The sequence below is a fragment of the Microtus pennsylvanicus genome, chromosome 19 (genome assembly GCF_037038515.1).
Source record: "Microtus pennsylvanicus isolate mMicPen1 chromosome 19, mMicPen1.hap1, whole genome shotgun sequence".
In the NCBI taxonomy this organism is placed as follows: Eukaryota; Metazoa; Chordata; class Mammalia; order Rodentia; family Cricetidae; genus Microtus; species Microtus pennsylvanicus.
This window is the reverse complement of record NC_134597.1, coordinates 837,870-856,059: the sequence shown is the minus strand read 5'-3', so window position 1 is coordinate 856,059 and position 18,190 is coordinate 837,870. Positions and strand designations below refer to the sequence as shown.

At 40.5% G+C, this 18,190-nt stretch overlaps 1 protein-coding gene across 1 annotated transcript in view; it reads left to right on the top strand.

Moving 5' to 3' along the window:
- LOC142838492 (protein lifeguard 1-like) overlaps positions 1-18,190 on the top strand; it is a 48,675-nt gene that overhangs the window by 1,392 nt on the left and 29,093 nt on the right. Inside the window, exon 3 of the mRNA XM_075953959.1 lies at positions 13,185-13,459. Within this exon, the coding sequence (XP_075810074.1) occupies positions 13,185-13,459 (275 nt within the window). The remainder of the gene's footprint in view (positions 1-13,184; positions 13,460-18,190) is intronic.

Sequence of the window (18,190 nt, the reverse complement as noted above, 5' to 3'; positions counted from 1 at the left end):
ATTCTCTGGGATAGTCATTAGCAAAACCAGACTGTAAAAGAGACTTTGATTAGTGCGAGATAAAAAGCCGAAGCGTTGGCTATGATTGTTGAAGTCTAAAGCTCACTGGAAAACAAGCCCAAGGAATGCGGGAAACCATCGGGACTGGATACAGGGAAATAAAAACTTGATTGAGTTAACTAAATTTTTTGGTGGTGTTCTGTTGTTGTTTTGTGTGTGGCATATGTAAACATGTTCATCTGCGTATTCACATGGGTATGAACACATACATGTGTGTACATGTATGAGCATGTGTGTGGAGGCTAGAGGTTCACATTGATGGGGGGGGGTCCTTCCTCACTCACTTTCCACCTTCTTTTTTTTTTCTTTCTGAAAACCTTTCCCTGAACTTGAGGCTTACAATTAGCCTAGACAGGCTTAACCAGCAAGCCACAGGAACCCTTCCGTCTAATCGTTGTGTTTGGCCTTTAACATGGATGCTGGGAATTCAGATCCAAGCCCTCAAGCTTTCATGGCAAGCAATCTCCCTGGGCCCTTTTTGGGGGTGGGGGCGGGGACATGATCTCACTATCCCAGGCTGTTCTGGCATACACTGTATAGTCCAGTGTCCTGGAGTAAATGGAGTGGTTCTCATAGTAGATAAGAGAATGATGCTCGGCCGAGGGGACAGAGGTTCTGTGATCTGCCGGGAGATTACCCAGGGTCTCAGCAGGAGGTTGGAGTTTTAATTCTATGATTTATTTCCCACTACTCACACTTGACTACATAGACAGTAATTTGTTTTTTTTCCTTTCTATTATTCTTCTCTCACACAATATACCCTGACCCCCGCCTCCCCTCCCTTCTCTCCTGGATCCACTAATCCTCCATTTCCCTTCAGAAAAGAACAGACCTCCCGGTGATACCAATTGAACAAAGCATAAGATGATGCAGTAAGATAGGTACAAACCCTCAGGTCAAGACTGGGCAAGGCAGCCCAACAGAAGAAAAAGGTTCCCAAGAGCAGGCAAAAGAGATACCCCAACTCTCGCTATTAGGAGTCCCACAGAAACCCCAAGCTAAACAACTGCAACATATATGCAAAACCCACACAGGCTCCATGAGTGCACGAAGGAAATCCAATTAACATGATTTAGTTAGCCAGCATTGGTTCAGACTTCTACAGTCTGATCCTGCCAGTTTATTTTAGCTGTATTTAAGCAAAGCACCATTTTAGAAAAACATTTCATGATGATAATTAACTCTTTCCCATGTGTACAACGAAGCTTAAAGATGTGTTTACACTGACACCGAAAAGTACACATGGCCTCATCCATAAAGATGGGTTCTGTTGGTTCAGAAACAATGCTCGAGATAAGGGTCTAGGGAGAATGACCTGGGAAAACCCCATCTGACTGTGCAGACTACAGAGGTTACCCAGGCTGCTCTAGAGTACACGTGACATCTCCCATAAGGATGAGTTGTATGGACTGAGAAGCAGTGCTCAATTCAAGAGAGGAAGGGTCTTGAATGAACAAGTCTGGGGGATTCCGGTGAGGAATTGCCAGGTTATTAGCCACATCCTTTTTTAACTTTCCGAGCAGAAACAGATATCTTTTCCACAGAAGAGATAATGCTGTGTTTAACATCCCTAGTTTCCCTAGTGCTTATCTGTGAACACAAGGACCTTGTACTCTCTCTATAGGCTTGATGCAGTGGTGTGTGCTTCTATTTCCCGTGCAGTGGAAACAAGAGAGAGGGGCTCACTTGGTGCTTGAGGTCCGGCCAGTCTAACTGAATCTGGGAATACCTGTTTGGGTGAAAGACCTATCTCAAACATGAGGTGGAAAGTGAATGACAAAGACCTAATGTCAACTTCTGCCCCCATGCACATCTATATCAAAATTGATACATTTTAAAACCCAAGGCATAAGTATATATTCATTAGCCATTGGATAGCATAACTTATAGCCTCTGAACAGAATGCCAGTGACAGAAAGAGAATGAAAAGACCAGATAATTGACAGCATTGTTGAAAAATGGCTCTGATTCTGAGGACATCCTAAAAGGATCTTGAGAAGTAGGTGGGCAACACTCAAGAACAATCAGGTGGCCTTGTCAACGCCTCTTTGAAAAGCCAGATAGGCCTTATGAATATCTGTAGTCAAGGCCTTGCTGGGGAAAAGGCATTTTGTTTCAAGCACTTAGATTTCCTAGACTTGGCATACTTGGCGTGCCCTTGCTAACTATGCTGGGTCAAAAGAAACATGCATTCCATAACTACAATGTCACGGTCTTATTTTGAGTCTATGGTTACCTTGAAGTGGGATATTATCCTTATTTATTATTAACTAATGGTAGATATCTGGGCTGGCTTCCATCACATCTGTACTCTGGGTTCCCCTACTGGGAAGAGTTTCAGAACCAGTAAGTGCTGTGGTTCAGTTACCCAGGCTGTAGGAATAGATTTCCCTGATAGTAAACCAAAATACTGTAAAAGCGGTAGAAAAGAATGGGTAAAGTGTGATCTCATTCTAGGCCAAGGCTGAAGGGGTTCAGAAGAGTTTATCCCCAAAAATGCTATTTTAGAGCAGTGAGCTACATGGAACATCTTTTCATCTGAAAGCAACGGAGCAACAAGACGTGCAAGGAAAGCTTCAAATGGCTCCTTGACCTTTCACTTGCTGACTAGAGCAGTGAGTGAAAACTGCCATGTAAACGATGCCTTCTTTGGTCCAGAAGAGATGAATGTCTGCATCCTTACTACCATGTGGACAGATTCCCAACTAGTCCACAAGCGAAACCTAACTAAAACTTGGAAGCCTTATCTTCCACTAGTGCCCTGTACACTTTCTAGTCACATCCTGACAGTTTGCTAGTCACGCCTTGATTGTTGCTTCCCCATGATTTATCAATTTATCATGCTTTGTTTAAAAAGCTTATAAGCTTTGGGGCCTTACAGTTCTATCCTCTTTTTCTTTTCATTCCATTCACCTACGCTTCCAGAAACTCACCCCCTGCTCCTCCTCTCCTCCAACTCCTCCCAACAATCTCTCTCTCTCTCTCTCTCTCTCTCTCTCTCTCTCTCTCTCTCTCTCTCTCTCTCTCTCTCTCTCTCTTCACTTCCCCGTAGTCCAATTATTGCTGTTCATATGTGTAAAGGTGTATGAGCAACCTACCAGTGAGGATGCCTCTAAAGAAAAATGTCTTCCTTTCTCAGCAGCCATCAACTGTCAAGAGTTCCTCAGCTAGGAGTGGGCGCGTGGGAATGCTGCCAGCCTTGACCTTGTGCAGGTGACCACAGCTCCTGTGAATTCATGAGTGTGATGACTGTGTCACATCCAGGAGGCTGCCTTGCACAGCATGCTTCCCCATCCTTTGGCCTTCATATTCTTTCCACCTCCTCTTTTTTATGTTCTCTGAGCCTTAGTTTGGGGCTTACCAACATATTGTCACTTATTCTCAGCATGTCAACTAGTCATGAGTTTACTGCTGCACTCTGAAAAATGAAGCCTCTTTGACCAAGACTGAGGATAGCACAAACCTATGTGTATACACATAAATATTTATAAGGCAGTTTGACAACATGACTTTAAGCAAAACAACGATGGTAGGTCTCTCCTTTAATGGTCTTGAATACAGTTCTTAGTCTTTATAACTGTAGCAATAATTTACCATTTACAATTGTTGTCAACACAGCTGGCCACGGAAAGTGGACTCCTTTTATATACCTTTTTGTATCGTTTCATATGTTTTCTCAACACATACATGCATTGTTTTCATTTGGAAACAATGGAAAGAATTGTTTGGGAGATAGTACAGTCAGTACAGTGCTGGCTGCACAAACATAGGGACCACAGCGAGTTGGGCATTATGCATGCTTGTAATAGCAATGCAGTGCAGGTAGACATAGGTGGATCCCTAGGGCTCACTGACCAGCCAGTCTGGCCTAATCAGTGAGTCCAATATCCCTGTGCTACCAAATAGGGAGGGCAGCTCCTGAAGATTGAAATCAGAAGTTAACCCTCTGGTTTCCAAATGTTAATGTATATACCTGAGTGTACACTTATGAACACAAACACACACATGCTTGTGCATATGTACACTGTTGACCGAGTTTTCCGTCCTACCTTGTCCTGTAATAGTTCAGTACCTAAGAAATACACAGAGGTGTACATTAATTATAAACTGATTGGCCTATTAGCTCAGGCTTCTTACTAACTCTTGTAACTTACATTAGCCTGTAATTCTTGTCTATGTTAGCCACTTGACTTGGTACCTTTTTCAGCGAGGCAGTTACATCTTGCTTGCTCTGTGTCTGACTTCCTCTGTGTCTGGGTGAAGACTGCAGACTGAATCTTTCCTCTTCCCAGAATTCTCCTGTTCTCATTGCCCCGCCTCTACTTCCTGACTGGGTCGCCCCACCTATACTTCCTGCCTGGCTACTGGCCAATGAGCATTTTATTAAGCAAATACAAGAAACAAATTCTTATAGGGTAAAACCATTGTCCCAGAGCAGTACCCACAACACAAACCTGCATCACATACATACAAACATGCATATGTATCTGCACATGTGCACATAGGCAGCAATAAAAGAAAGGGAAAGTATCAAGTGGAAAAAAAATATTTTTCACCCTCCAGTCTTCTCCCACCATGGGGCAAAGTTCACAATGGACCATATTTCATTCAGGGCTTGGCAGTTATACCTCCTTTCTGAGCTGAGTTCCTCTATAATGAGGATGCTGTTGCCCAGCTTCCTATCATCAGTGACTGTGTGTGGCACACAGAGCTAACTCAACAAGTAGCTTCTTCATGCAGCAGCAACTCTTCTGTAGATACCTTAGAGCACTGATTTTCAACCTATGGGTTTTGACCTTTGGAGGGTAGAATGACCTTTTCACAGGTGTCACTAAGGCCATTGGAAAACACAGGTATTTACATCATAATTCATCGCAGTAGCAAAATGGCAGTTATGAAGTAGCAACAAAAATAATTTTATGCATGTGGGTCACTACAATATGAGGAACCGTATTAAAGGGTCACAGTGTTAGAAAGGTTAAGAACCACGCCTTAGAGTGTAGCAGCATTTGCTGCAAGGACTAATAGGAGTCACTAAGCAAAGATGATGTCGGGGATCAAATGAAGAGAAATGGGCAACACCCTATGAAGGCTCTCACCTAGTCCTCTCCTCCCTCACGGATACCTCAGGAAGACTATGAGCCACAAGGGACCAAGTCATGGCTCCCTGAGGTTTCAAGTCTTCATCTGTTTGTGCTGCTGTAACAAATTGCTGGTATTTAAGAAGAACAGACATTTTTCACAGTTCTGATTGCTGAATCCCATTCACTAGCATTTCACCCTCCTTGACTACTCTCTTAAGTGTTCCACCTTTAAAAAATGTTACTTTTTCTTTAAATATATTTAATTAAAATACAAATATATTATTTCTTCCCTCCATTTCTTCCCTCTAACGCCTCCCAAGTATTCTTCCCTTCCTCTAAGATTGATGGCCTCTTTTTCTTTGATTGTTACATGTGGCATAAATTCTAATTGTTCTTAAAAATAAAAACTCGGAGTCAGCTCTCAGAAGTGAAAGCTGAAGGATTAAAGAAGCAGTTCGGCCAGTCATTAGAGTTCTTACCTCTCTACCAGTGATCCTCAGAATGCATCTCAGACTGAATCCTAAGACTGTGTCTGAGCTCTTGTCTCCTCCTGCCTTATATTCCTCTCTCTGCCCAGCCATATCACTCCTGTCTCCACCTCCCTAGTGCTGGGATTAAAGGCCTATGATCCCAAGTGCTAGAATCATCTTTGTATGAGCTCTGTTTCTCTTTTAGACAGATTAAATCTCTTGAAGCCCAGGGTGGCCTGGAACTCACAGAGATCAGTCTGTCTCTGTCTCTCGCGTGCTAGGATTAAAGGTGTATGCCACCACTGCCTGGCCTCTATGGCAAACCAGGGGCTTAGCTCTGCACTCTGATCTTCAGGCAAGCTTTATTTGTTAGTTTATAAACAAAATATCCCTGTAGTTACATATCAATTATATATGTATCTGTGCATTGTACATACATATATGCATAAACATATAAATTCAACTTGCTGAGTCTGTTTCTGTTGTTGATGTCTGTCTAATTTCAGGGCTAACCAGTTTGTATTTGATAAACAGTTGGGGGTCTTACTCCTGGAAAGGCTAATTCGCTTTCTCTCAGTAGTCATTAGTTGGCTGTAGATATTTATCTAGGGGTTGGACCCCATGAGATTTTCCCCTTTCCACATTAACATGGCTATCAATAGTTTAGGCCCTGTCGGCTCAGCCATTTTTAGGAGACACAGCCTCACGTCAGACTTCCTGGCCCCCTGGCTCTCACAATCTTTCCCCTCTTCCGTGATGTTTTCCGCCTTTGGGGCAGGACTTTTGTATTGTAGATGTTTCCAGTGGGACTGAGCTCCCCATGATAGTTCATCTCTGCAGTATGCCTGGGTGTGGTTTTCTGTGATGTTTCCTATAAAAGGAAGCTTCTTTGATGAGGGGTGATTATACTTTACTTGAGATATAATGGTATTTTGTAATGGAGTTAGGAATTATGCTCATCTACTGATGAGGGAGTAGGATCTTTTAAGATACACGGACTCACCAGCACTGGGTGCTTGACTAGCCTTCTAATACCAAGCATGTTTTCCCTTCTGTTGAGGATCTGAAGTCCAATTAGACAGCTGTTGGTTCCACCAAAACGTGAGCACCAACCACTACTGCGCATTTAGATGTACCTTCGCATGCTGACCAGTGTTGTGGTTCATAGGCATCACAACTGGGTAGGATTGTTGATTGCATCTTTCCCTTGGCTGCTTGCATAATACTTTCTATTATAGTGGCAATTAAGTTTCACCATGTGTATTAGGGAAATATACTCAAACCATAGCACGCAATGAGAGATACTCAGTCTGGAGTAAACAGAAGGGTTCAACTAGATCGTACAGACAACTTACTACATGTAAGACATGTGAGGGAATTTTGGTGACTCTGCATGTACATAAACAGTCAAAGCAGAAACAAATGCTTCCGAAGGCCTAAAAATTTCACATTCAAGGGGAAAACCTAAACTAGCTAGCTTCCTTACATGTTCGTTAATTTCAGTATGTGGTATAATTTGCAGGCAATTATATTTTGCATGATTTATGTGTTGCATAGTTCACTAATTAAAAGTCTCCAGATGAAACAATAGAGCAGATGTATAGAAAGACTTCACAGGCTGGTTTCAAAAGAGATGATTTTGTTTCCTGATGATTACAGGTCACAAGGGATCCACAGGCTATGTGTAACTTCACCCTGTATGATAGAGGAGTGGGACTCTGCAATTAAATTTCTACTTGGTTTACTCACCTGCCGTAGATCACAAAGTTGATGTTCTAAAGTGAGTAGTACATGTCAGAATGCAAACAACGGCTACGTCTAAGAAAACCTGTGTAATGGAGACTAAGAGCTTGATGGGAAAAGAATTTCTTTTGACCAATCTATAGCTAATTCATTAGTTATAATCCTGACATGTAAACAAATAAACCATATTAACTGCGTTTTGGAGGGGAAAACATATAATTAACTTAGGTTGACTGTTTATGCCAACAAACTAGAGGCACTGGGGACTGGACAGAGATAATAAGTAGGATCTATGAGACTGTGAGGTTCAAAAGAAGATAGTCAGATCTTCTTGCTGACTTTTTTCTTTTTAGCCAAGGTGGGTGAGGGGTGGTCACCATATGTCTTCCACTGTAGGCAAGGTTTCTGGTCTTAGTATGCTGTAACTTGAGAACAGTGCAGCTATTTTCTGTGTAAGATATTTTTGCTCATTTTTTTTTGCCTCAGAGTTATCTTTTTATAAAACCCAACTTATTTTAATTTTATGTGCATTGGTGTTTTGTATGTATGTATGTCTGTGTGAGGGTTTCCAATCCCCTGGAACTGGAGTTACAGACAGTTGTGAGCTACCATGTGGGTGCTGGGAATTGAACCCGGGTTCTCCGGAAGAGCACTCAGTGCTCTTAACCGCTGAGCCATCTCACCAACCCAGAGTAATGTTCTCTTTGCCTTCTTTGTACTTCCTCCCAACCTTAATATTTAACATCATCTTTCTAAGAACCAGCCAACATTTCATCTCCACCTCCATAATTGTAAATGGGTGGTTTTTTTCTTAAAACATTTTCCTTCTTTGTCCCTTACAAGTACACTGGGCACATTTTCTCCTCCAGCCACATAGGGAAGGAATATATCTTTTCTGCATTTCTTTCCCTTCCTCACTCTCTGTACATAGCAAACAGGCACTAAGTTTAATGAATGGGTTAGTAAAAAGCTCCACAGAGAACAAGTTTCCCCTTCTTTACAAATCCTAGAGAAGGAGGGCTCTTGGTAGCTGCTCACCTGGTCACGCGTCTTCTCTCACCAAACAGCCTGACTTAGGTCTTCCAATGTTTCTCATCGATCTGTAATCTGCAGATAGCGATCCCTCACTGTGCGGGAGGAGACACCAAAGTCATCACGAGTATCAGAAAGACCAGTCCATACTTTGCTAAAAATGAACCTTACTTGTCTGAAATAATAGTACAGGATATCTGGAGTTTTATGAGTATCTTCCTCTTGCTGAGAAGAAAGTGATGGACACTTTCCTCATGGACAGAGCCTCTTGCTCCATGACATAGGGTGGGTTTAAAGACCTGAGTGTAGGTCTCCTTGAGACCAACAGAGTGCATTAGCGAACATGAGGGTGGATAGAGTGGGCTTGACTTAGCAACCCTCGATAGGAAGGTTCCATCCACCCCATACTCCAACTGCCGCTCTCTTAACTGTCGCCCAGAACTTTGCTTCTCAGTCCGGCCACCTGCCTGACTCTTCTTTGGATGACTGCTGGCTCAGGACTCAGGAGAGCTTGTGATAACCAGGTGAAAAACGCGTTTGTGTTTCAGGGACCAACCAAACATAGTTCCTTGAGGAAAACTCAGTGCTTTTGGGTTTTGGTTGCTCTTGTCTTTGAAAAAAAAATCTCACTGTCTCTCCTGATTTTTAGGGCACTATAGACACCAACTTGGTAATTTGAACATCTTTCAGTGACCTTCAGCTTTGCTTGAAGATTGCTTTCTCAGAGGCGCTTCAGACTTCATCATAGAGGGAAATATTTCTTTTTATCATCAAAATGTAAATATATTATTATTGTTATTATTATTTGGAATAAATGACTGTAAAAACTCATCCAAGTCAAGTATATTACCAACTCAGTTGTATCAGAATAATAATCAATCCTGTTTGTGGTATTTCTTTCCAGTCCGAGAGGGGGTGAAATAGTAATTCAATCTTCCTAGATATTATTCTCAGATTTTGCTTTCTTAATTCAAAAACCATATCATAGTGAATTATGATAATAATAATGAATAACATATAATTGGTGCAAGTACATGTATGTTTTGTGTCTGTACCAAAATTAATTTAACTTCTTCCCTGTTGGTGGATAATGGGCTGTAAGAAATTTTGCCAGTTATAATAATGAATGATGTACTGAATCCTCTTTTACATGTATGTTTACCTTCATGTGTTTATGGAATAATTATCTCAACTATAATTGTTGGGTCTAAAGTACTACATATTTGGAATTCTGGTAGGTGTCACTAAAGTATCTCTCTACAGAAAACTTTATATTGTTATGAGATGCTGTACCTCAAATGTACTATCCATATCCACTATATATAGTTGACTTAATGCTTAGGACTTATGATTGTTTTAGAGTAACAAAAGTATTTTAAATTTGTTTAAAATTAAGATAAAATTTTGAACATAATAATGGATAACATATAATGAATCCATGCTGGTTTATGTCAATATTTCTAGCCATGACAAGAAAAGATTATTTTAAATAAGAATATATTTAAGTTTATAATTATTTAAATTAAATCTATTTATTGTTTTGTGGAAGAGAAAGCTCAGTAGAAGAAACATATGCAGAGAGTAGTAATGTGCCTCTGGATTACCTGTTTCTCTATAGCCTTGAAACAATGAGAATTGTCTCTCTAATCTTTGAATGTCTTTTATATAAAAAAGACACTTCACTACTGCTTTTACATACAGTTTTTGATTGTTTTGTAAGGTGTTATCTCCTAGACTTACTGGCAATTTAGATTTTTTTATGAATTGGTTGTTTGTGTTCATTTCTCATCTTGGGTTGCCAATATTTCCCTTTCTGCAGTATAATAATAAATATTGCAAATATTTTACCATTTTTTCCATATCAGACTTGTTGACTTTTCTATAATAGCATCTGAAGTGTTCTGTACTGCCAATCTGTCAAGTATTTATTTTTTATGGTATCACTCTTATAAAAGCCTATCTAAATATTCCTTGTATTTGCCAATAGAATGTCTATGAACATTATTATATATGTCAAAATTTTCATTTCACCTGTGTATCCATTACTTTTCTATTTCTTGGTTATGGTGACAAAACACCGTAACCAAGTCAACTGAAAAAAGAAAATATTAAATTGGGATTATGATTTCAAGTTAGAGTTCATGAGGGCAGAGCAAAGGCATGGTGGTAGGCAGGGGGAGCAACATCTAAGAGCTGACATCTTGATTCACAGTAGGAGTCAAAGAATGGCAAGAGTCTTTTGAAGCTTCAAAGTCAACTCACACTGACACACTTTCCTTACGGTCTGCAACTTCTAATCCCTCCCAAACAGTTCCATCAACTAGGGACCAAGTAGTCAAATCTATGAGCCTATGGGAGTCAGTGGGTGGGGATGAGGCATTCTCATTCAAACCACCACAACCTGCAATATATCTCCGAATGACACACAAATAACTATTAAACTATTTTTTGTTTCCAAGTGCGTAACTAATTGTTCCAACATCAGAGGGCATAATTTGAAGTTTTACCTTTATCAACTATTAAAATCTCATATATACATACATCAATCTGTTCCTTGAATCTCTTCCATCCCTTTGATCCATGTATTTATTGCTACACTAGCATTATAATTTTAGTCATATAGCTTTATATCATATACATCTGATAAACATATATATATATATTTGATTTCTGCTAAAGTAAATCACTACTCCATCTTTTATAGGCCTCTTTCAAATATGTTCTTGATTTTTCTCATATATTTATGCAATGAATTTTAGTGTTACTAGAAATCCTACTGAATCTTGTAAACTCTAGAGATAATTGGAGGAAAAAGGACATCTTTATTAAATAGCATCTGTTTCTCCAGGAGCCTGGCAGGTTTTTGGACTCCCTGTTCACATCATTCTGGCTTGGCTATCTGTCTACCCTACCTTTACCATCTTAGTCTTCTTCTCCATCATGTCCCTTGTGAGACAAGAAGCAGGTGGCAGTAGAGGGACCTTACTTGAAATCTTCCAACGTAACTGGGCATAGTAGTACTTGCCTTTAATTCCAGCACTTGGGAGGCAAAGGCAGGTGAGTTCAATGAGTTCAATGCCAGCCTCATCTACAAAGTGGCAGCAGCAGCAGCAACAACAAAAACAAACAAAAATAGAAAGAAATAAGAAAGCAAGCAAGGAAGGAAGGAAGAAAAACAGAGAGGAGAGAGAGAAATAAAAATAAAGGAAGAAAGAAAGGAAGGAAGGAACCTTCACATGTTCCATGAGGTGGGTGGGAGAGTCTGCCTTTGCCTTGATTCACCTTATGACTTCCTAAGATTGGTGTTTTGGTTGCCAAGCACAGCAGCCATGCCCAACTTCCTCAACCACCATTTCTGGTCTCTGCTTTCTACTGATTTCCTCTGTAGGTAGAGGGGTCTTTCTAGTCATTGTAGTCAAATCCCCAATTTCCTGGCTTGCAAGCTTCAGAGACTGCCTGTTGCATTAGCTTTTCTATTGCAGCTTGTACAACTTTGTGCAAACGTAGTGCCACAGAACATAACAAACACACAGTCTCACAGTGCATGGTCAGAAACCCATATCAGATTCACAGGGCTAAAACCAAGGTGCCAAAATGGCTGAGTTCTTTTCTGGAGACTCCAGGAGGAAATGTGTTTCCTGCCTTTTCAACGTCTCCAGGCCACCTACACTCTTTGCTCCAAGCTGCTTCTGCGTTCATCCTCACAGCATTTGTAGCATTTGACTTCCATTTACTTTCCTTATTCTGCCCTTTCTGTCTTCCTCTCTTCTAAGTATGATCATAAGACTGAGATTTGATTGTACCTGGAGCCGTCTTATCTCAATGTCTTTATGAGCACCTGCAGTGTTTCTTTTAACAAGCGTAATGACATCTTCAGGGTCCCTGGAGAGGGATGTGGAATCACTGGAGGACTATAATTCTTCCTGACTTAATGGTGTCATTGAGAAACTCACGCCAACTTCTTTAAATTTTTCTAAGCCCCTCCTCCACCTAGCCTCAAATGACGAAGTCTCATGACCGAATTGTTTAACCTCAGCACACTACCAACTTCCCTATTCTGGAATATGAACATCTTCAGTTTCTGGGCCCTATCATATTTCCTCTGTCCTGGTTCACTTTGACTGCTCTATCTGGGGAAATCTTTTTCTACCTCTCCATTTGGCAAAGTGCTATACCACTTCCAGCCTTGCCATGTACCTCCTTTTCCCCGGGAATGTCTGGGAACATCTCCGGCTACCAGTCTTTTCCTATCTCACACCCTCCCACATTCCAGGCTTTCTTATATTGCCTTTAATATCAGCATTCATCTGAACATTTTCTTTCCTCCAGTATAAGTCAGTTGAAGGCAGAAGCAGTGGCAGAATCTCCCTTGCGCTCCTTACTGAATGAATTAAAAAATTAATTACATAATAGAAGGCAAGTTATTTTTCTCCACAGCGGTGGTTGTCAGCCTTCCTAGTGTGCAACCCTTTAATTCAGGTCCTCGTGTTATGGTGATCTCCAACTATTAAATTATTTTCATTGCTATTTCATAACAGTAATTTTGCTATTGTTACAAATTATATTGTAAATATTTTGGAGTTAGAGGTCTGTAGAGAGGGTCGAGCCCCACAGGTTGAGAACCCGCGCTCTACAGAATCCATGTTACACGTATTTGTTCATTTAACAAATATTTATTATACATTGGTGAGTCCACAATCATTAAAAATAGGATATAATCACATGAAAGTTATAAGGATAGTAAAATAATGGGGGTGTGGTCATAAAGACATGAATGACAGGTCTTCTTTTCCAGGAAAATAGACTTGGAGGTCAGTGAGCCAGTCAACTACAGCTCTGGAGATCACAAATACCTGGTTCAGAAAGCAGCAATTAAAGGTGTCCGTTCTAATCCGGAACAGCCCTTCACATATTCATCCAGAGATACACCACAAGAAGCCATAAAATACCCATATCCAAAGAATAGAGATGGAGCAAATACTTATGCAGTACAGATTTCAGAGGACGTTACCCCAGATGAGAACACCACAGCTGCACCCAGTCCCTTCGAAGACATGTCTGTTCGTAGAGGTAAGAGTACAGCGCTTGGGCTTGGAAAAGAGCAATGTTTTCTTAAAGTATTTCCATGCTGTGTACTGCCAGAAAGAATGAGTTCCCTTTTATTTAGCTCTTTCTTACTATGAAATGTGTAATAGGCTGCCATCATAGCCACCATGATGTTGGCTAGGAGATTTAGAGATCCATAATAAACATATGGCAAATAATATTCAGATTTCTTTAGAAGTGTGAGTTAACTGTTGATTATGAAATGTTTTGCCTACATACAACATGATCATATAATATTGGTCTAGGTCTTTAAACATTAATTCAATATCCTAGATATTTACTCTGGAATAGAACAGGAATAATATTCATCAGAGAATGACAGAAGTCTTAAAAATTGTGACATAAACAAATGAAAACTTTTTTTTTCTCATGAAATGTGACGTTGAAGCATAGGTAGCTAAGGTCCATGCTATGGTTCCCCATGTCCTACATACTGTACTTAAGCCTTCCCAGGGCTTGGATAACTTGCAGGTGAACTCTGAACTTTGACTTCCAGTGGTACCTCCCCCCTAGTCCCATCCTTTGCCATAGCCTGGAAAGAGGCCTTTGGGAACTCTAGCCTTTCAGGTTGGAGAGGGCAAGGGCCAAAGACCAAGGACCAAGGGAGGACAAAGGTTCTCGGAACTCCAAGCAGTCCCATTCATGAGAGGAGTCCCAAGAGTTCTCCAAACTGAACCTTTTTAGAGGCTTCCCCAGAAGCACATCCCTGCAAGAGCTTTCATCCACATGCCATAGGTCCTATTTGAAGCACTTGGCCACTATGTTTGTACTTTCTTTGTTGGGCTGATTACCATGTTTCACAAGATCTGGGTCAGATCATGAGGTAGCCAGGGCACAGGTGTGTCTAATCAGTCATCAGTCAAGATGCCAAGACCTTCAGAGTGCCATGCAAGGACAGGGGTTCTGCAATTAGTCTTTCCAACAACTGTCTGAATGAACAAGTTATAAAGTCATATTGGAGATGTGGATGCCGTACTTAAAGAGGCAGCATAATCAGAGGTTTCGCTCCCCCTGCCAGTTCCTGAATAACCACTCAGAGGCTTATATTAATTATAAATGTTTGGCCAATGACTTAGGCTTATTAGCTAACTGTTGTATTTAAATTAACCTATATTTCTTATCTATGTTTTGCCATGTGGTCCTTAGCTTGTTACCTCACTTTTTACATGTCTTGCTTTCTCCATGTCTGACTGTCATCTCCCAGATTCTGCCCTTCTCTTGTATCTCTTCTATGATTTCTCACCTGGCTCTATCCTGCCTTGCCATTGGCTAAGACAGCTTTATTTATCAACCAGTGAGAGCAACAAATACTCACAGCATACAGAAAGACATCTCATAGAAAGGGAGAACCGAAATATATAAAGAATCCTCCTTGCCAAAGTCAATGCTCTCCAGCAGCATCTTCTGGAGATAGGCAGGCCTTCCTCTGCCTTCACAAGTTGCACAGTATATAAGATGAAAGTATCCTGGAGGGAAGAAAACAAGAAATGTAATATGACAAGAGTTATGGAGGAAGGCCTGTAATTCTTGAAAGCATCTCTATGAAAATACAATTTTAAGTTCATTAAGTTCACCCTTTTTAAGCATACAATGTTTTCAGTAAATTTATAGTTTTGCAGCCGGCACCATAATCAATTTGGGATTATATTTATTACTTCAAAATGCAACTCATCAGAAGGTAAACCTATCTTTCTCTGCCTTGCCAATTGCAAATTTGCTTTACAACCCCATGGATTTGCCCTTTGCAGCCATTTCAGGCAAGCAGGAGCATGAAGCATGTTCTTTTGGAAATCACCTTCCTTCATGAAGCGTAAGGTTTTTATGGTTCAGTTTGCTCTGTAGCATCAGTTTGTATTCATTTTATGGCCATATAGTATTCTATTTCCTGGTAATAACACATTATATTGATGTATTTGTTACAGAGTTTGAATCCACTGAGAAAAGAGCACAAACTCAATCCAAATTATGATTAAGTGAGCAGGACAATAAATAACATTAAAGCCAAATGAAGGCATGCCATGCAGAATGGGCCAGACAGAGGGCTTTAAAAAGTGGAGTTCACAATTATCTTGTTTTTTTTCTGGAACGTGCAGTTGCTCTGAAAGCTGTCTCACTCCCTCAGCTAGCAAGGAGCTTCTTCTCTTCCCTGCTTACAGGATGGAGATGTCATCTCACTCTCTGGTTCACAGCTATAAGCGGGTTTACAGAAGCCAGAGGAAGCAGTTAATTATCTCATCACTGTACAGTTCTGAGAAGGAGTTGGAGTTGCCAGGAGCAGTTCTTTCAGGAATTCAGGATGAGTTCCCAGCACAAAGTGGAGTTTCCCTTACCCAACACATATTTGCCCCTAAATGTTGGGCTGTTTCTCCTTTTGGTTATTGTGACTAACACTGCAACTAATATCCAGGAAGAGCTCTAGTAGTTCTCTCCCTCATAGACCATAGGTCACATCCCTAAAGCTAGCCTCCAAGGTCCATGCCTTTGTTTGGACACGCTCTTATACTAGACTCACTCATCAAGGTCCAAATATCAAAGTATTGACGTTCAGCAATCAAAATCCCCTTCTGGCTACCCTAATTAATATGTCCTATCAAAACATGCTGCCACATATCAGCACATGCTAACACAGACCTCCCTTTTTTCCTCTGGAAAAAAAAAATTACACCAGCAAGGCCATTTGCTGCTGTTTTCTGCCTGAGTCAGAAATCAGTCACTTTACTTTTATTTCCCGCTTAATAAAGGATCTCTCTGTGAAAATACATGTTTGGGGCATGGTTTGTGCCTAATCCTGGGTCTGGGAGGGAGCTTCCTATCGTGTTTAGGTCCCTTCAATTTATATATCAGTTTTATATAAACATACGTTTACACTTCTCTTGAATGGAATGAGGGATTTTTGAATGACATCACAAGTATGCTTAACCTTTTGAGGAATAGCAAAACTTTCCAAAACAGCTGCATAATTTTCATTTCATCCAATAATGTATGGAGTTTTCAGTTCCTCAACATCCTGGCTGACACTGGTTATTACCTTTCTTTCTGACTGTAGACATTCTGGTAAGTGTGAAACAGTATTACTTAATAGTTTTGACTCAAGTTTGCCTTTTCCCTCCTCTTTTATTGAAAATAGATTTTTTTCCTCACATAATATATCACGATTACAGTTTCCCATTCCTCTACATCCCCAGGTCCGCACCTCCCCTCCCATCCAGAGTAATTCTCCTTTCTATCTCTCATTAGAAAACAGTCTTCTAAGGGATGGTAATAAAATACAATGAAATAAAATATAACAAGATAAAACAAAAACTTTCACATTGGAGTTGGACAAGATAAGCAGAAGGAAAAGACCATAAAAGCAGGCCCAAGAATCCGAGATCCACTCATTCACAAACAAAGGAATCCCATAAAAAACAGCAAACTGTAAGCAGTAACACATATGCCAAGGACCTGGTGCAAAAAGGCCCTGTACATGATCTCTCAGTCCGTGAGCTCCTATGAACTCTGAGCGTGTTAATTTAGTCTGCCTTGTTCTCTTGACTCCTACACTCTTCCTCCTTCCTTCCAAGGGATTCCCTGAGCCCTGAGAGGAGGGATTTGACAGAGACATTCCATTTGGGGCTGAGTGTTCCAAGTGCACTCACGCTGCACAATGTCTGTCTGGGGGTCTCTGTATTTGTTCTCATCTGTTGTAGGATCTCTGAAGATGACTGAGCAAGGGCAGTGATCTAAAAGTACAGCAGAATGTTATTAGGAGGTATTTTATTGCTACTTTTTTAAAAATTTGTTTAACCCTAGCTAGGTCCCTGGGCTATCTAGTCTCTGATTATTGGTCATACAAGCAGCTTCAGATATCAGTTTCATCTCATGGAGGGACCTTAGGTCAAATCAGTGATTGGTTGGTTACTCTCACAAGGTTTGTGACACCATTGTACTAATATATCTTGTAGGCAGAACAACAACTATAGATCACAAGGTTTGTGGCTGACTTCATGTTTATGTGTCTCTTTTGGAAGAGTGCAGAATGCCTTCCTATACCGAAGACACTAGTAAGTAGGGATGAAGGCTTTATGTAGGCACCAGCTCAACTTCTTCATGTGCAGAGTTGTGTGGGTGTTGTCTTTAGCAATGGGGCATTGCTGTCAGTTTATGGAGAGTAACCTATAATCTTGGCATCAGCTAGGGTTGTTTGACCAGTAGTTGTTAACTCCAGTTATATTTTTTGAAAATAGTGTTTGTGTGTTTCCCTACTTTGGGTTATGCTGGTTGGGGGTTATCAGATGTCTGTGTTATTGTGGGTGTAGAAAGCTTCCTTGGGTTGAGGTTTTCCTTCTAGTACTTTCTGCAAGGCTGGGTTTGTAGATACGTATTGTTTAAATCTGTTTTTGTCATGGAATATCTTTTTTCTTCATTGATGGTGAATGAAAGCTTTGCTGGGTATAGTAGTCTGGGCTTGCAGCCATGGTCTCTTAGTGTCTGCAGCACATCTATCCAGGACCTTCTGGCTTTCATAGTTTCCATTGAGAAGTCAGGTGTAATTCTGATAGGTTTATCTTTATATGCTACTTGACCTTTTTCCTTTACAGCTCTCAATATTCTTTCTTTATTCTGTATGTTTTGTGTTTGATTATTATATGGTAGGTGTTTTTTTTTTTTTGATCCAGCCTTTTTGGTGTTCTGTAAGCTTCTTGTACATAGGGA